The sequence below is a fragment of the Erinaceus europaeus genome, chromosome 13 (genome assembly GCF_950295315.1).
Source record: "Erinaceus europaeus chromosome 13, mEriEur2.1, whole genome shotgun sequence".
Classification (NCBI taxonomy): Eukaryota; Metazoa; Chordata; class Mammalia; order Eulipotyphla; family Erinaceidae; genus Erinaceus; species Erinaceus europaeus.
In genome coordinates, this window is record NC_080174.1 from 96,719,472 (window position 1) to 96,739,330 (window position 19,859).

Consider the following 19,859-nt stretch of genomic DNA (forward strand, 5'->3'; position numbering starts at 1 on the left):
GTCACTTCACAAGTGGTGAAGCAGGTCTGCAGGTGTCTGTCTTTCTCTCCTCATCCTCTCTCCATTTCTCTCTGTCATATTCAACAATGACAACATCAATAACCACAACAATAAAACAAAGACAACAAAAGAGAATAAATAAAAATAATTTAAAAACAAACAAAAAAAAAATGTAACTTTGCTACAGGGAAACCATGCAGGCACCAGATCTCAGTACATTACACAGAATCAAAATATTTGAAAACATAGTAGCTTTCTGGGTGTTACATCACTTTTTATTGTAAATGTAACTCTCACCTTTGTTTACTCCCAAGCAAGTTATGCTGCTCTTTGGTGGAATGTTCTTGTATTTTTTCTAAAATTACAAAACATGTAAAGTATTAGAAATTATACAAATAGTGGTCTGGGAGGTGGCACAGTAGTTAAGGCACTAGAGTCTCAAGCACGAGGTCCTGAGTTTGATGCCCGACAGCACATGTACCAGAGTGAGGGCTGGTTGTTTCATCCTATCTTTCACAAATATAAATAAATAGTTAAACTAAAGAAATTATACAAACAGATTGAATTTATTTTTATTATTTATTTATTTATTTATTTATTTATTTTTTACCAGAGCACTGCTCAGCTCTGGTTTATGATGTTGCAGGGGATTGAACCTGGGACTTGACAGAGCCTCAAGCATGATAGCCTGTTTGTATAACCATTGTGCTATCTACTCCCACTCTGAAATTTTTTTTCAGAGTGGGAGTCGGGCAGTAGCACAGCAGGTTAATCGCACGTGGTGCAAAGTTCAAGGACCAGTCTAAGGATCCCAGTTTGAGCCCCCGGCTCCCCACCTGCAGGGGAGTCAATTCACAAGTGGTAAAGCAGGTCAGCAGGTGTCTATCCTTCTCTCCTCCACTCTGTATTCCCCTCCTCTCTCCATTTCTTTCTGTCCTATCCAACAATAACAACATCAATAACAATAAAACAAGGGCAACAAAAGAGATTTAAAAAAAAATTATTTCTTTATTCTTCAGAAAGATAGGCAGAGAGAATGATCCAGATGTCAATCTAGTACATGTGTTGCCAAAGACCAAACTCAGGACCTCACAGTCAGAATCCAATGCTTTATCCACTGTGCCGTCTCCCGGACCACAAGATTGAATTTGTGAACCATTATGAGTCACAATCAAACCCTGCTCACTTAACATTATCTCCATTTATACATTGGTGAACAAAAAGTGATTTGTCTTCTAGTTGAAAAATTAAGGCGATTAGAGTTACCTATTGAAACAAAGTTCCTCAAGTTTTCACACATCACATCTCTGTAGAGTTTCTTCTCTGAAGGATCTAATAGTGCCCACTCCTCTTGAGTGAATATCACAGTTACATCTTCATAGGTCACTGAACCCTAAAATATGTGCAATGTGTTCACGTGAGAAAATGTGAGCAACAGATTAACCATTCAGTCTCTACTTTAGGAAGCCTGTGAATGATTTTCTCTCATCTGCAAACACGTCTTTGGTGACTTAAGAATCAAATACCTCTTAATCATGCTCTAGAAGTTGGTATGTTGATTAGAACACTGGCCTCTCATTCACTAGGCCCTGAGTACAATCCCTGACATCTCATGTGACAGAGAGATATCCCTAGTCTCACTCTTCCCCTCTTTAGTTTTGTAATTAGTAAATGATAAAACCTTAGGGCTGTGTGGGAGTACAATGATAGGGTAATCACGTTGCCATATAAAAGGACCGAGATTCTATATATCCTAGTTCTCACATGTATGGAGTGGGTAGGTGGCATGGTACCCTTCACAAGTGGTGGAGCAGTTTTGGACATTTTCTCCTTATTTATAATGTAAAGTTTTCATAGGAAAAGAGAATTTGATAGGGAGAGTGAAGTAGAAGGTAACTGGAATTGAACCTATAGCCCCTGGGGACTTAGAGCTCAAAGTCTGGTGTGTCTTCTTCTATCTTCAATTCTTCTCATCTAAAGGAAATAAACACTAATTTCATTTATTATATATGAATAACAACTTCATATGACACACACAGAGATAGAGATATCTCTACTTCACTTTCTACCTCACTTTCCTTATTAAATTCTCTTCACCTATATAAAACTCAAAAATATAAATAAGAAAGAAAATGGCCATTGGGTTTAATGAATTCATAATGAAGCCACAGTGGTAAAAAAAATGGAATAAAAAAAGAACACATGTGATAATTATAACTTTGGTAGAAATGAAACATGTTGAGGTCAGGGAGGTGGTGCAGTGGTAAAGCTTTGGACTCTCCAGCATGAGGTGCCGAATTCAATCCCTGGCAGCATATGTGCCAGAGTGATGTCTGGTTCTTTCTCTCTCCACCTATCTTTTTCATAAATAAATAAATGAAATGAAACATCTGTAGCCACACACAGCTCTTTATTATCAGGTGCAGGGCAGAGTATGGTTAAGTTTACATATCACCATGACACAGGACCTAGGTTTGAGACATGCTTCCTCTTGAGTGGGAGACACTTCATGAGCAGTGAACAGGCCTGCAGGTGTCTCCTATCAAATAAAATGGAAAGAAAAAATGGCTTTCTGCAGCAGTGGATTCAGATATGTCACAATGAGCTCAGGAAATAACCTTGGTTTCAGATCGGGCAGTAGCGCAGCGTGTTAAGCGCTCATGACACAAAGTGCAAGGACCAGCATAAGGATCCCGGTTCAAGCCCCCAACTCCCCAGCTGCAGGGGAGTCACTACAAAGGCAGTGGAGCAGGTCTGCAGGTGTCTGTCTTTCTGTCCCCCTCTCCATTTCCCTCTGTCCTATCCAACGAGTGACATCAACAATAACAATAATAACCATAACAAGGCTTCAATAACATGGGCAACAAAAGGGGGGGGGGAGAAATAACCCTGATGGCAGAAAAGAAGTGGAGACCAAGAAGAACTGTTATCCAGTAAGCTACATCCTCCTCAATTTCTCTGTATCATAGGATGTAAAATAAAATTTATAAATACAAAAAGATGTTACGAGGAGGAAGGAGGCGTTGTGGAAAGTCTGTGGCAGTGAAAGGGTCTTATGTTTTAAGATGCACACGGATGTCACAACTATAGAAGTCATCCTCAGTACAGTACATAATTTCTGATTTGGAAATGTCTTCAGAGACCTGAGCTCAACATCAATGATAAAAAAAATAAATGGAAAAATGAACCACTGAGACTACAACAAACTGAAAATATTTGGTATAATTACAAAACCTATCAAGACAGATATGCAGTAAAAAAAAAAAAACATATTTACATGCTATACATCAAAGGGCTAATCAGCAATATATGTTCTCACACAACACAGTAGAGTAACATCAACAACCACAGTAAATGTGCAGAAAGACATTTATAATATCTTTAACCAAGAAGATGTTTAGTCACAGGGCAATTAAAAATCACTCACAATCCCTGTCAGTGACTGTATGTTATAACAATAGTTTTATTTTTTAATATTTTACTTATTTATTTATTCCTTTTGCTGCCCTTGTTGTACTATTGATGAAGTTATTATTGTTGTTCCATAGGACAGAGAGAAGAGGGGGACGATAGGGGGAGAAAAAGACACCAGCAGACTTGCTTGGACGCTTGTGAAGCGTCTCCCTGTGGTATATATGGTATATATGAAGTGACTCCCCTGCAGGTGCGTAGCCACGGCTCAAACCGGCATCAACTTTGGTCCTTGTACTTTGCATCACCTGCAGTTAACCCACTGCATAAAGCCAAAGTTTTATTTTTTAAAAAAGAGTATTTCTGGTTTAATACGTTTTTGTAGACTTACTGAATTTTATAATATCTTAGACAAAGGTTAGGAAAAACACACATGGAAACTAAGCAGAATTTAGTTAGGTCTCTGATATCCCGGGACAGACATATTTCTCTGTGGGAATACTAGATTAATACCATTACTTTTATCTGCAAAAATTAAAACATTTTCAACAGCTCTATGCCACTAATCAACAAAAGAATTGTTCATCCCTTATAGAGTGCTGGGTAATGCCCCCACACCTATGGACATCTAATCTTTGACAAAGGGGCCCAGACTATTACATGGGGAAAGCAGAGACTCTTCAACAAATGGTGTTGGAAACAATGGGTTGAAACATGCAGAAGAATGAAACTGAACCACTGTATATCACCAAATACAAAAGTAAATTCCAAGTAGATCAAGGACTTGGATGTTAGACCACAAACTATCAGATACTTAGAAGAAAATACTGGCAGAACTCTTTTCTGCATAAATTTCAAAGACATCTTCAATGAAACAAATCCAATTACAAAGACTAAGGCAAGTATAAACTTATGGGACTACGTCAATTTAAAAAGCTTCTTCACAGCAAAAGAAACCAATACCCAAATCAAGAGACCCCTCACAGAATGGGAGAAGATCTTTACATGCCATACATCAGACAAGAGTTTAATAACCAACATATATAAAGAGCTTGCCAAACTCAACAACAAGACAACAAATAACCCCATCCAAAAATGGGGGGAGGGCATGGACAGAATATTCACCACAGAGAGATCCAAAAGGCTGAGAAACACATGAAAAAATGCTCCAAGTCTCTGATTGTCAGTGAAATGTAAATAAAGACAACAACGAGATATCACTTCACTCCTGTGAGAATGTCATACATCAGAAAAGGTAACAGCAGCAAATGCTGGAGAGGGTGTGGGGTCAAAGGAACCCTCCTACACTGCTGGTGGGAATGTCAATGGGTCCAACCTCTGTGGAGAACAGTCTGGAAAACTCTCAGAAGGCTAGAAATGGACCTACCCTATGACCCTGCAATTCCTCTCCTGGGGATATATCTTAAGGAACCAAACATATCCATCCAAAAAGATCTGTGTACACATATGTTCTTGGCAGCACAATTTGTAATAGCCAAAACCTGGAAGCAACCCAGGTGTCCAACAACAGATGAGTGGCTGAGTAAGTTGTGGTATATATACACAATGGAATACTACTCAGCTGTAAAAAATGGTGACTTCACCGTTTTCAGCCCATCTTGGATGGACCTTGAAAAAAATCACATTGAGTGAAATAAGTCAGAAACATAAGGATGAATATGGGATGATCTCACTCTCAGGCTGAAGTTGAAAAACAAGATCAAAAAAGAAAACAGAAGTAGAACCTGAAATGGAATTGGCATATCGCACCAAAGTAAAAGGCTCTGGGTTGGGTGGGAGAATACAGGTCCAAGAAAGATTCAGAGAACCTAGTGAGGGTCGTATTGTTATATGGGAAACTGGGGAATGTTATGCATGTACAAACTATTGTACTTACTGTTGAGTGTAAAACATTAATTCCCCCCCCAAAAAAAAAAATCAGAAAAAAAAAAAAAAAGAATGCTGGGTAGAGAGAAAAAGAAGACTAGGGGGGTCAAGTCGTGGCACACTTGGTTAAATATTCACTTTATAGTGTGCAAAGACCCAGTTCAAGCCCTGTCCCCACCTACAGGAGGAAAGCTTCATGAATTGTGAAACAGGGCTGCAGGTTTCTGTCTCTCCCTTTCGATCTCTCCTGAACCATCCATTTATCTCAATCTCAATCCTTTATTAAATAAACAAATATTTTAAAAATATATTTTAAAAAAGAGGGAAAATTCCTTCTAGCTCATCCAAGATGAGTCAAGAAGGTGGGTTCACTGTTCTTAATAGCTGTGTAGCACTCCATGGTGCATATATACCACAGCTTTCTCAGCCACTCATCTGTTGTTGGGCACCTGGGTTGCTTCTAGGTTTTAGCTATCACGAATTGTGCTGCTATGAACATAGGTGTACACATATCTTTTTGGTTGGGTGTTATGGTGTCCTTGGGATATATCCCTAGGAGAGGAATTACTGGGTCATACAGAAGGTCCATGTCTAGCCTTGTGAGAGTTCTCCAGACAGCTCTCCACAGAAGCTGGACCAATTTACATTCCCACCAGCAGTGCAGAAGGGTTCCTTTGTCCCCACAGCCTCTCCAGCATTTGTTGCTGCTGTCCTTTTTGATGTTTGCCATTCTCACAGGGGTGAGTTGCTATCTCAAAGTTGTCTTTATTCGCACTTCTCTGACAGTGACCTGGGACAATTGAGAGGGAAGGGGTTGCTAGAGAGGGAGAGAGACAGAGAGACACCTGCAGCTCTGTTTCACCACTTGTGAAGCTCTCACCTTGCAAGTGGGGACCAGGGGCTCGAACCTGTATCCTTGCACATTGTAACACATGTGCTCAACCAGGTGCGCCACCACCCAGCTCCTTTTTATGTTTTTCTATGTATACTATCCTATCAACTGCAAATGGTGAGAGCTTGACTTCTTCTTCCCTTCCAATCTGTATTCCTTTGATTCCTTTCTCTTGTCTGATTGCTATGGCGAGAACTTCCGATACCAGTCATCTCTATCAGAAACAACAAAATAGACCCCTTTGTGGGCCCCCATAGAACCTTGCCCTCAACTTGGATCAACAATGGTAGAGAATGTTCCATCCTCTGAAGGGAGGCTGGACAACATACTTTATCTACCACCTGATGACGATGGGTCCTGATATTAGGCTAGCTTGGAACCTTCCTACTCATGACCACAGAATGTGAGCCCAGATCTACAGGGATGTAGAGGTCACATAGGCTCCTAAGCTGAATACGGACTCCAGATCACGTCAAATCGACGGGATTTACAGTCAGCAATACTTATACACCTTTCCCATATTCAGGAGCTACTCTCTGTCCTGATCCTGCATTCTGGTCCTTTTCCCAGCCATGACATCCATCTCTACAGACAATAACTTGGATCTATCGGCATATCAGATTTCAAACTCGGGGAAAAATAAAAACTAGTATAGCCACAGACCCTATGAACTATAACTAAAATAAACAACTTCACCAATGTGTCCTGGGACACTGATCCACAGAACCCCAACCCACTAGGGAAAGAGAGAGGGAGGCTGGGAGTATGGATCAACCTGTCAATACCCATGTTCAGTGGGGAAGCGGCAAACGCTAGAAGAAGAAGAAGTGGGGAAGCAATTCTAGAAGGCAAACCTTCCACCTTCTGCATCTCACAATGACCTTGCATGGGAATTGTATGGAATTGTATCCCTTTTATCCTATGGTTTTGTCAGTGTTTCCTTTTTCATAAATAAAATAAAATTAAAAAGAAAAGAGTAATGAAAATTCTCAATATTAGGAAGTATGCATTCTATTGAAGCTTATTTGTGCATGATTCTACTATTCCTAGTGGAACTATTTTATTTATTTTCTCTAGATAGAAAATTAGACAAAAAAAAAAAAAAAAAAAGGAAAGACATCAGAGTAACACCCATGAAGGTTCCCTTTTCAAGTCTGTGTTGTCAGGGCTTGAAACTCAGTATCTGGGAAAGACAAAGTTGCACTTTACAACATGAGTTATGTCTTGGTATTCAAAAATTATTTCACGGGGTCTTTGTGGTGGCATACCAAGTGGAGACCACAAATGATCACCTGTGAGAACTCAGATGGGTTCTCTACAACAGCAATAGAGGGAAGTCTCACAATTATATGTGCTTCACCCCCCCACTCCAATTTCTTGTATCTATGTGTATCTGTATCTATATATAATATGACATTCAAGAATGGTGACACTGAGTCCCAGTGATAATACCAAATGGAAAGTTAAGAGTTTTAAGAGTAAGTGGTAGCGGAGATAGCATAGTGGTTATGCAAAAACTTCCATACTTGAGGCTTTCAACCCCAAGCATCAATATATGCCAGAGTTGAGCACTATGCCGGTCTCTCTCAATAAAATAATTTAAAAAAAAAATTAAAATAAGAGAGTGCTGCTTCCACAGAGCTCTGCCCCACTACAAAAGAGGTAGATAGGCTAGGAGTATGAATTGACCCGTTAATGCCCATGTTCAGTGGGGAAGCAACTACAGAAGCCAGACGTTCCACCTTTTGGACCCCATAATGACCCTGGGTCCATACTCCTAGAGGGATAAAGAATAGGAAAGTTATCAGGGGAGGGGATAGGATATGGCATTTTGGTGGTGGGAACTGTATGGAAATGTACCCCTCTTATCCTATGGTCTGGTGAGCATTTCCATTTTTTAAAAGAGATTTTATTTATTTCATTAATGAGAAAGATAGGAGGAGAGACAGAAAGAGCCAGATATCACTCTGGTACATGTGCTGCCGGGGATTGAACTCAGGACCTCATACTTGAGGGTCTAGTTCCTTAACCACTGTGCCACCTCCTGGACCATAGCATTATCATTTCATAAATAAAATTAAATAATAAAAAAATGTGAAACTAAATAGAAGGGTGAGAGAGATAATGTAAAGTTTCTGCCTGATCTCTCAGGTTCTAGGTAATATTCCCTGACCCACCATTAAGCCAGAGATGAGCAGTGCCCTGGCAGAAAGAGAGAGAAAGAGACAGAGATACAGAAAGTGTCAGGAACAAGAATACTATTCCTGAACAAATTTGTTGAGACTTATGCCCAAACTGTGTGTTTGAAATAATATGGATATATAAGAAGTTCATACTTGAAATAATATGTATTGGAAATAATAATATGTACTTGAAATAATAAGTGTGTACTTAGGACATATATAAGAAGTATCAGGGGAGTCGGGCTGTAGCACAGCGGGTTAAGCGCAGGTGGCGCAAAGCACAAGCACCGGCATAAGGATCCCGGTTCGAGCCCTGACTCCCCACCTGCAGGGGAGTCGCTTCACAAGCGGTGAAGCAGGTCTGCAGGTGTCTATCTTTCTCTCCCCCTCTCTGTCTTCCCCTCCTCTCTCCATTTCTCTCTGTCCTATCCAACAACAATGACAACAATGATAACTACAACAATAAAACAACAAGGGCAACAAAAGGGAATAAATAAATTTAAAAAAAAGTATCAGAATATCAAGTGTGAAAGTATTTCTCTGAGGGTGAAATGTTTAAATAGGTTAGAAATATTAAGATAGGGAGTCGGGCGGTAGCAAAGCGAGTTGAGTGCAAGTGGTACAAAGCACAAGGACCTGCGTGGGGATCCCAGTTTGTAGGGGAGTCGCTTCAAAGGCGGTGAAGCAGGTCTGCAGGTGTCTATCTTTCTCTCCCCATCTGTCTTCTTCTCCTCTCTCCATTTAGCTCTCCTGTCCAACAATGCCGACATCAATAACAATAATAACTACAACAATAAAACAAGGGCAACAAAAGGGAATAAAAAAAATTTTTTAAAGAAATATTAGGATAAGTTGTTTTAAGTTTAGAGTGTTTGTTAGAGTTAAAGTGAATATTCAAGTGTGAGAATGCTATTTTCAGTTTTAAATGTTCAAAATGTTTGAGTGATGAAACATTGTTAAAATTAAAGTGCTAAAATACTCTTGAGTTTTAAGTGACAAAGGAAAGTGAAAGATAAAACTTAGAACCTTGGCCCCCAAGTCCTGAAGGCCTGCATAGATAAGTCCTATGCAGGATAAACGCCCTGAAATGCCCCTGCACCAGCGTTAAGATAAAGTCCTGTGCAGAGCAAGCCCTATGCGGCCCCTTAGTTCTTTGAAATGCCCCTGCAAGCCAGCATAAGATAAAGTCTTGTGCAGGGCAAGCTAAATGCGGCCGAAGTTCTCTGAAATGCCCCTTACATCAGCATAAGATAAAGTCCTGTGCAGGGCAAGCCCTACAACTGTATCACCTGATAAAGTTAGACCTACATGTCAGGAAGACCCCAATTATCATTGGCTGGAAATGACCTAATCCACACCCCAGCCTAGCTCAGGGATTAAAGCCCCAGACATTTGGACATAGATGGCAACTTTTGAACTGCTGCTACTCTGTAAGTTCAGAAACCCCCATCCGCCATATCCCGTGGCAATCAAGACACAGATCATCACGGAGGTGTCCGCATCTGGACCAGATCAGGACCATGACAGGACCAGGTCCTAGAGTGTAACGTGGCACTAGAGCGCCATCTACTGTCAATAGAAGAGTATTGCAGTACTTATAAAATAACATCCTGTCTCCATTGGCAGAATTCTTTACCCTATTTAATTCATTAATATCAAGGTCATTTTTTGGTCAATGCTCATGACAGAAAGAACTATGATGGGCAAAAAAGAAGCAGTGATTAAACATGTATCAATTAAAATACAACTTATTCAAGAGGAAAAAGAAACAGATTCTGATGTGGGGCAAGTCACTTACCCAAGAAACTGCCATCTCTTCCTCTTTCCCTGAATGTCTTTCAGGCCAGAAAATGGAAGATCAATCACAGCAACAGCTTGAGACTCTGTTTAAATCTAGCAGCACAGCCTCTTCACTGGACAGTATGGGCCATAGATGGAAGATACTGTAATGAAGAAAAGGTACAACATCCTAGCTGTACAATGTGAAACAGAAGAGGTTCTGGAAACATTTAGTGAGTTATCCTGCCTATTAGGACCATGACAAAGCCCACAGATTCTACTGACATCTCTTTCCAACTCTTTAATTTTTCTTCAGCAAAAGCATTCACAAAAATCTAGTAAAACGGGAGCTGGGCGATAGCACAGCAGGTTTAGCGCACGTGGTGCAAAGCACAAGGACCACAGTGGGGATCAGGATTGGAGCCCCCGGCTCCCCACCTGCAGGGGAGTCGCTTCACAGGCGGTGAAGCAGGTCTGCAGGTGTCTGTCTTTCTCTCCCCCTCTCTGTCTTCCCCTCCTCTCTCCATTTCTTTCTGTCCTATCCAATAACAACATCAATAACAACAATAGCAACTACAACAATAAAACAGCAAGGGCAGCAAAAGGGAATAAATAGGGCAGGAGTAGATAACATAATGGTTATGCAAACAGACTCCCAGGTTCCAAAGTTGCAGGTTCATTCCCGTGCACCACCATAAACCAAAGCTGAGCAGTGCTCTGGTTAAAAACAAAAGGGGGGGGATAAATAAATATTAAAATAATCACAATAGCGACCGGGCGTCTCCGATGCCAAGGCCTGGCCCAGACCGGCGGCACGGCAGCACGTAAGGCGGCCGCAGAGTCGCTGCACAGGATTCTGCAGCGGGACCAGCTCCAGCAGGCCAGTCCTGCCTGGTCCGGGGCCACAGGCAGCGGCTGCAGACACGCAGCTGGCGGCCACGTAGAGCAGCACAGCCGCGCACTCGGGAACCGCAGCCCCGCGCCTGCGCAGACGTGCCGGTCCGCCCGCGGACAAGGCCAGAGGCCGCCGCGCTCAGCGCCGCTCCCCGCCGGGGGTCAGCGACCCCGGTCGTCGCCGGAGCCCGGCCGGAGCCTCCCCGGGACACCCTGCGCCCGCCCTAGCGGCTCATGCCGCGCCCCCGAGAGCCCCAAAACTCCCCGCAGCTCCGCGGGCCCCAAAGCGGGGCGAGGGGAAGCGGGACCCAGACCAGCAGGGAGGCGGCGCAGAATGGCCAGAGGCGAGGCTGGCGCACCTCCCGGACACACGCAGAGCCCCGGTCTTTAAGGCCGGTCACGCCGAGGCCTCACCCAGCTCCCGCCGCCACCCGACACCCACCAGTTGCGACTGACCTGACACCGCCGTGTAACCGACTCTGCAGGGCCGACAGGCAGCTACAGCAACGCGAACCTACCGCCCAGCCCGTGTGCAGGACCCTGCTGGCGCCGCTTGGCCTGACGGGAGCTGTAGTCCGCCTCCTCGCCGTCAGTAGAAGAGCCGTGCGAACTACAAGTCCCAGCAGCCCGTGCGGCTGACCTAAGCTGAAGCTCTGGAAACTGAGATGTTTACTTTGCCCTAGTTGGTATATCCATTTCTCAACTGTTGCTGAGTTAGAAATAGAGGCAGAGAAGGTGGTGACTAAGATCAGCCATGTGATCAGGCTTCTAGAGTTATTGGTGTGAAGTAACATGTTGAAGCCTTTTCTGTGGTGTCTCAGGGAGGGGTGCTTATGCATGGGGGGAGATAAAGGAACTAAGAGAATAGAGCTAAGGTATCTGTTCTCTTTGATGTTTACCACACCCAGCATTGCCTAGAGATAGGCTGGGCAGATGGGTAGGTGGGCAGTCAGCCACGCCAGAGGAGACAGGCAGTGGGGAAGCCCAGCCAGTGGCCTCATCTCAGTCAAATGTGAGGCAATTTGACTAGTTAATGGGGATGTTGGGAGGCTGTTGAGAGGAGTGTTGATGGCATCCAAGTTGAAGACAGTTTCACTCTTTTTCTTCTAGCGTTTGCCCTTCTTCCATAGCCAGTCAACAGCGTCAGGTTGAAAGCTGTCAGGAGCTGCTTGTTGCTGGCTTTGAAAGTGACTGGGATCCACGTGGATTCAGTCGGCTAGGAAGGATCGTCAGTTTCCCCAATGAATGGGTACTCACGGGATGCACCACGAGAAGGTCGATCCAATGCATCCCAGTTTCACTCTAAGGGAAAGGAGAGGGGGGCCGGGTGGTGGCACTGTGGAGCCAAGAGTAAGGACTGGACTAAGGATCCTGGTTCCAGCCCCCAGCTCCCCACCTGCAGGGTGGTTGCCTCACGGGCAGTGAAGCAGGTCTGCAGTGGATAAAAATTGGTGGTGACAGGTGGTGTCACACCTGGCTGAGCACATGTTACAGTGTGCAAGGACCCAGGTTCGAGTCCCAGGTCCTCACCTGCAGGGGAAACTTCAGGAGTAGTAAAGCAGTGCTGCAAGTGTCTCTGTCTCTCTTCCTCTCTGGCCCCCCTTCCCTCTCAATTTCTGTCTGTCTCTATCCAATAAATAATAATAATAAAAACACCATAAGGTTCTGAATTCAATCCATGGGAACAGAGTTTTTTACTTTGGTGCAAGACAACCAGACCATAAATAATTAATCCTCCCAATAAAATAAGAAAAAAAAACCACACAGTATGTTGGTATATTTCACATTGGTTTGGTCTCACTCCCCCCCCCCCACCTCCAGGAGATTATGGTTTCGTCTTTGCCTTTTTGCGCTTCTCCCTTCTCCCCGCCCCCTATCCTACATACTTCCTGAGTTCCTGATGCTGCCGCTGGAGGAGAAAGATGGAGGAGTACATTGTGTGGTGATTAGGTGTTGGACTGTTTGTCCGCTCGTGAATAAAGATTAAACTGCATTCTCAGCTCAGCCACGAGTTTCTGGTCATCTGTTACCTGCCTGTGAAGCCATCCCAGGGAAAACAACAAATGGCGCTACAATGTGGGACCTGACCTGCGCATCTCTCAGATAAGTGAAGATTTGGCTACCTATCCATTATGGGCTACTTTTCTGCCTGTGAAGAGGTTTCCAAAAGCCTCTGCCCTTTCTTCATGAGACTGTTTTTCTGTTTCTGGAACATTTCTCACTGGATCACACTGTGGTTTCTGCCCAACACCCACCAGCAGGAGCCAGCTCGCTGCCGTGTGACACGGGGCATTGGGTGTGGGCTCCCTCCACGCTGCTCAGCCACCAGGGGCAGGGCAGCAGACATGGCGGACAGGGGTGCAGCCCATCCTGGGGCACCTCAGACTGCGCCTTCTGCATGGCTGGCCTGCCCGCCCTCCTGCTATGAAGTCTGAGCAGATCCCAGACCACCTGGAGACCACGGGCTCCCTGCCAGGACTGGGCCCCCTGGCTGAGATCCCCAGCTCGGCTCTGAAGGCAGAGGAGCTAGAATACACAGAGATTCCTGCAGAGATCACAATCTACAATTCCTGGAATTGAAGTTGCACAAGAGGCCACCGCCGGATAACGCACCTCCTGAACAACTAAGACAGTATAGATCTAAATTTGTGTTTAAAATGACATGTCTTCATAACACAAGTTTTTCTCCTTGTGTATTGAAGACCATGTTTATGTATGTGTTTGAAGTTTGGTAAACATTAACTTTAAGGTTAAAAATGTAACTTTAAGGCTACATTCTTACCAGACAGAGTTAAATGAAAAAGGTTTTCCATGTAATTCTCATAAAGGTAAAATTAACTTACATTTAAAGTCTGAGGTAAAAATTAGTTAAAAATCAATATATTTTAACTAAGTTAGTCTAAAAAACCTGCACACACCTAGGGTGTGTCTCCATCTTGAATGGGTGTAACAAAAGGTTAAATAAGACGTTATTGATATGTAAAGCTCTCAAATACCTTCTCAATTAGAAACGGTGGATTGCACAATGGTTATGCTAATGATTCTCATGCCTGAGGCTCTAGCAGTGGTTCTTTGACTTACCACATTATATTGTGCTTAGATTGGTTAGGAGCCTTAACATGAAATGAAAAAAACCTTCCAAATTTATAAAGATACCTAAACCAATTATAATCATCGAGTTATCAATTGTGGTAAACTTCTAACCTGCTACAAGTTTTGTTTCATAAGTAAGTGAATTACATCTGTCAAGTTCTCTACAGAAAAGCAGAATTCCAGCAGCTGACCTTCCTCATACAACAATTCACCCCCCTGGCATTTTTTCCGTGGACATCTGCTTTGGACTGGAACTTCTATCAGACTCACTGGTACACCTCTTGGACACTTTGCACAAAACTAGCAGCTTCCCTTTATGCTGCTGGGTTTCTCAAAGACTGACTTAAACCAGCTGCCATGGGACTCTATAGGCTATACATGCTAGCTAATGCCCACAGAGACAGGAAAGGCCCATCGTGGCAAGAAAAGCCCACAGAGGAAAGGTCCTTTAGCTTGATAAAACCTTGCCCACAGAGGCAAGAAACACCCCCCTCAGGCCTTCCCTTGGCAGCACACTGGTTCTTGTTGCTCGCTTACTTGTTCCTCTGTTTGTGCCAGTTTCTTTTTTGAAAATGCCTGTACAAGATAGGTTTCTGTTCACCCCACACTCCTGATACTATGGTCAATTAGTTAAAAAGAAAAGGGGGAATTGTTGGTATGCTTCACATTGATTTGGTCTCACCCCCCCCCCCCGCCTCCGGAGATTGTGTCTTTGCCTTTTCACGCTTCTCCCTTCTCCCTGCCCCCTAGCCTATGTACTTCCTGAGTTCCTGACGCTGCTGCCAGAGGAGAAAGATGGAGGAGCACATTGTGTGGTGATTAGGTGTTGGACTGTCTGCCCGCTCATGAATAAAGATTAAACTGCATTCTCAGCTCAGCCACGAGTTTCTGGTCATCTGTTACCCGCCCGTGAAGCCAGCCCAGGGAAAACAACAACAGTAGATGTCAACTGCTGGCAGAGAGATGGAAGAGAGCAACGTCCTTATTGACCAGAGGTGGGATCCTCACTAGATGGATGAGGTCCCTCCAGGGAAGAGGGGCTTCAGTCCTGTGCAAGGACAGAGCCAAGTTCCTGCCCCAGATTGTGTCCTGGTCATCTTTCTGGAGTCCCCTCTCAGTCCACAGCCACTCACCAGAAGAGCTTCCATGCTCAGGTTACTCCAAAGATTCATTAGTCAGAGGTGGAGAAGTCTGTGTGTTCTTCCTCCTTGAGCTCAGGAGACTCCTCTCTAGGTAATAGGAACACTAACCCCCCCAGCTCCTGCAGTGCTGCCACCCCCCAACAGACACACACACACACACACACACACACACACACACACACACACACACACACACACACACACAGACTGTATCCTAGAGCTTCAAGGTTGGTCTTATGGACTCAACCACCTCATTGGATAAAATAATTCTGAAGTGTGTGAGGGCTGGGTGGTGCTGCACCTGGTTGAATGCAAACATTGGCAAAAGGACCAGGGTTTGAGTCACCAGTCCCCACATGCAGAAAGCTTCACAAGTGGTGAAGCAATGCTGCAGGTGTTTCTCTCTCTTCCTCTTTTTCCCACCCTCTCGCTTTCTGGCCAACTCTAGGCAATACATAAAGATAATTATGTATAAACAGTCCTGTGGTAGTCAGGCAGGTTAAGTGCATATGGAAGAAAGCACAAGGATTAGTGTAAAAATCCAGGTTCGAGCCCCCGGGTCCCCACCCGCAGGGGAGTCACTTCACAGGTGGTGAATCAGGTCTGCAGGTGTCTTTCGCCCCTCCCCACTGTTTTCCTCTCCTCTCTCCAGGTCTTTCTGTCCTATCTAACAATAACAACATCAATAATAATAACTACAACAATGAAAAACTACAAGTGCAACAAAAGGAAAAATGTTAAATATATAAAACATTAACAAAAAAATAATCCTGGCATGTATGGACCAATTTAGGAGAACTTGAACAAGTCACACGACCTTTCTGGGCTTCAACTATCCTTGTGTGGAAGCAGGTAGTGGACCTGAATTTCTCCCAGATTCTGATAGCATATTCCTGGGCTGTATACTGCACACACAGGCACCAAGTATCAGAGGTGTGAACAGCTTAAGGTGTGGGTACTGGACTTTGGTGCATAATTCCCATATGGCTCACGTCAGACTGGGAGTATAGTAAGACTCATGCAAACCCACAAGGGTGTGGTGTGTGGGAAGTGACTGAGTGTGTGTCTGCTGGAAACACACTCTCCATTCCTGCAAACTCAGCTGCACTAGCTGCTCCTGCGAGCTCTCCTCCCTGACCATTGTGCTGCTTCTCCTGGGACCTGAACATGTGTAGCTGTAGGCTAGAAACTCATCCTATGGACTGATGGTCTCTGCCATCGTGACTAGGTGACTGTTGAAGGGTGACAGGAGCCCAAGGTTCCCCAGCCTCCAGGGTCAGGGGCCTAGGCTAGCAGAACTTCATGGAAGACTTCGAGAGGGTCTTGGCTAAGCCAGCCCGGAAAGCTTCTGGGCACAGCCCACTCTTGCAGACATGCCAGGAACTGCTAGATGGAGCTCAGCCCTGGGGCATGGATGAGAAGATGTCGCTTATCCTCGGGGAGCTGCCTATTCTGCAGTGCAGCAGAGACGGACAGTCTGTGAAATGCAGAAGAGAAAGTCTGTGAAATCAGCAGAAGAGAGCCTTGTCCAGTTACTGCAGAGTGAGGAACGCCAATCCCACCACCTGTGACTTTTTTTTTCCCCCACAGGACTGGAAGAGAGAGTTCAGGGAAGGGGCAGCAGAATACACAAGACCACTGAGCTCACGGACATACTGTAAACAGAACCACAGGAAAATCTGTGCAGACTAATGGACCCCTTAAACAGAGACAGAATACTTTCTCTGCCCAAGAGTTAACAGAAGACTGTTAAAGCAAAGAGCACAACTCCTGTGTGAAGACTGTTAAAGCAAAGAGCACAACTCCTGTGTCAGAGGACACCTCTCCAGAAAGTTTTCCCTTTAATCCTCTAGATTTTGAGAGCTTTTCACCTGCTTGAAAAACATCAGATTGCATTTTTGCCCTTGAGCAGTGGGCCCCTCAGGATTCTTGAGAAGGAACTTGACAAGCTGCTGAACCTGGGTCCCCCTTCACCTGTGAAGATGTCCACCCCACTTTGGGAATCTGATATGTTCCAGTCTCCTTCAATCATTCTATCATCCCTGGATATTGAATTGACGCCTATTTTGCTATGACTGACCTTTTAAAACTTGACACTTTGTGGTTTGTGTTTCTAACTTTGTATTAATAAATCAGTTAAGAGGAAAAAAAAAAAAGAGAGGGACAGGCTGGGAGTATGGATCGACCTGTCAATGCCCACATTCAGCAGGAAAGTAATTCCAGAAGCCACACCTTCCACCTTCTGCACCCCATAATGGCCATAGGTCCAAACTCCCAGAGGCATACAAAATAGGAAAGCTGTGGTCCGGGAGGTGGCGCAGTGGCTAAGGCACTAGATTCTCAAGCATGAGGTCCTGAGTTTGATCCCCGGGAGCACAAGTACCAGAGTGATGGCTCTTTCTCTCCTATCTTTCTCATGAATAAATAAATTTAAAAAAAAAGGATAGGAAAGCTATCTGTGGAGGGGATGAGACACGGTGTTATGGTGGTGGGAATTTTGTGGTTATCTTATACTATGTTTTTTGTTTCCTTTTTTAAAAAAAAAGTCATTTTTGTTGCTCTTGTTTTATTGTTGTTGTTATTGTTTTTAGATAGAACAGTGAGAAATGGAGAGAGGAGGGGAAGTCAGAAAGGGGGAATGATAGACACCTAGACTTAGTTCACCACCTGTGAAGCCAATCCCCTGCAGGTGGGGAGCTGGGAGCTCGAACCAGGATCCTTAAGTGGGCCCTTGCATTTGCGCCACCTGTGCTACCAACCGACTCCCTAGTGTTTCCTTTATATAAAAATTTATAAGTTCAGGGCACAGGAGGTGGGATAGTAGGTAGGTTTTGGATAAAACCACTTCCTGGACAACTCAATAACTTCTTCAACAGTTGGTGTTTCTGTCTCTTCTAAAGCTTGACAATCTCACACAGTTGCTTTTACCTTCCCTGATAAACAGTGACTTTGAAAATATTCTCAGATGTCTATTGTCCCTGTGGATCTCTTGAGAATATTCTGGCCATATACTCCACCTATTTTTGAAGAGATTATCTTTTTAAAAAATTATTTTATTTTTGAGAGATGCAAAAATAGAGAAACACCATAGCAATGCCCAGCTCTGGCTTATGGTGGTGCGGGGGGGGGGGGGGGAATTGAACCTGGGACTTTAGAGCCTCAGGAATGACAGTCTCTGCATAACTATTGTGCTATCTAACCCTGCCCAATGGATTGTTTAATTTTTTAATTGAGGAACTCTTTGTGTATTTTCCTTATCAATACTCTCTAATGTAGGACAAAATTTTTTCTCAGAGTCTGTGGGAAGTATGTGTTATGATAGACTCCCTTTGCTGCATATAACCTTTTAAATTTGATGTAGCTGTATTCATTTATTTTTGCTCTTGGTTTCCTTGCAACTAAGTTTGTAGTGATGAACATGTTGACAAACCTATAGAGGAGAGTTCTGCATATGTTTTATCTAAATATTTGATGATTTTCAGCCTATCAAATCATTTAACCATCTGGAGCAAAAATTTAACAGTCTTTATTTTCTTTAATAGGATAGAGAAAAATCAACAGAGAAAGGGGTAGAGGGGGCAAGGCATCTTCAGCACTGTTTCACAACTTGCAACCTGATAATCAAAATTAGGTACCATGAATAAGAACATGGGTAAAAGCCCTGTGTCCACATGCAAGGCACAAGCTTTCAGACTGGGAGGCAGCGCTGAAGGTGGCTCTCTATCCCTTACTACCACCTCCCAATTTCTCTCTGTCATACCAAATAAAATCAAAGTATTTTAAACACAAAGTATAAAAAGAGAAATTTAGAGAGAATATGTAAATGGATACAATTTATGCAAAAAGAAAATAAAGATTCACATATTGTAGCATCCATTATTATTCCACTGTTTTACATTCACTGTTCTCTCCAGTACAAGTTCCTTTCTAGGTCTGTAAAGTATGAAAGTCATTCTACAATGTCTACACTGATAAGAATTGTTTTTATAATGCCAGTGATTTTATATGTTGCAAAAACTCTTATCGATTTAAATAAATCTAAGCATTGACATCAGTAAGTTCTCAGTATCAAGTGTATTTTTTCATATATTAGAATTTATGATAAAGAATCAAAGTACTTACTCATATTCCCTACATTTATAGAATATTCAGAGGTATGGGTTCACATGGCACTGTGATCTCTAAAATTACTTAGGTATATTTACTTATATATTAATACAAGTTGGAGATGGGAGAGATATAGATAATAAAACAGAACATATCTAGACCATGTAGTGCAGAGGCTCACACCTGAGAGCTATGATATTGAACCACTAGCCTGTTGGCATCATGTCTCAGGTTGCATCTCTAAAATCTTTAGTACAGTTTATGTTCAAAAGACTGATTTCCGGGAGTCGATCAGTAGTGCTGCAGGTTAAGCGCAGGTGGTGCAAACCGCAAGGACCAGAGGAAGGATCCTGGTTCGAGCCCCCAGCTCCCCACCTACAGGAGTCGCTTCACAGGTACAGCAGATCTGCAAATGTATCTTTTTCTCCCTGTATTCCCCTCGTCAATCCATTTCTATCCTATCAAATAACG

At 43.5% G+C, this 19,859-nt stretch overlaps 2 protein-coding genes and 1 long non-coding RNA gene across 6 annotated transcripts in view; 1 reads left to right on the forward strand and 2 right to left on the reverse strand.

The window, feature by feature from the left end:
* The window catches only part of LOC132542441 (uncharacterized), a 242,382-nt gene that overhangs the window by 181,491 nt on the left and 41,032 nt on the right, over positions 1–19,859 (reverse strand). The window lies entirely within an intron of this gene.
* Positions 1–19,859, forward strand: part of LOC107523087 (zinc finger protein 709-like) — a 424,510-nt gene that overhangs the window by 135,993 nt on the left and 268,658 nt on the right. The gene's annotated exons all lie outside the window — the stretch shown is intronic.
* LOC107523088 (zinc finger protein 14-like) overlaps positions 1–19,859 on the reverse strand; it is a 51,436-nt gene that overhangs the window by 3,870 nt on the left and 27,707 nt on the right. For 2 of the 4 annotated variants that reach the window (XM_060205004.1, XM_060205007.1), the window contains exons 2-3: positions 1,267–1,393; positions 298–355 (exon numbers count right to left, since the gene is read on the reverse strand). In XM_060205004.1, the coding sequence (XP_060060987.1) occupies positions 298–355; positions 1,267–1,393 (185 nt within the window). Of the gene's footprint in view, positions 1–297; positions 356–1,266; positions 1,975–10,171; positions 10,317–11,502; positions 11,728–19,859 lie in introns of those variants that run through there. The other 2 variants (XM_060205005.1, XM_060205006.1) reach the window with 2 other exon arrangements.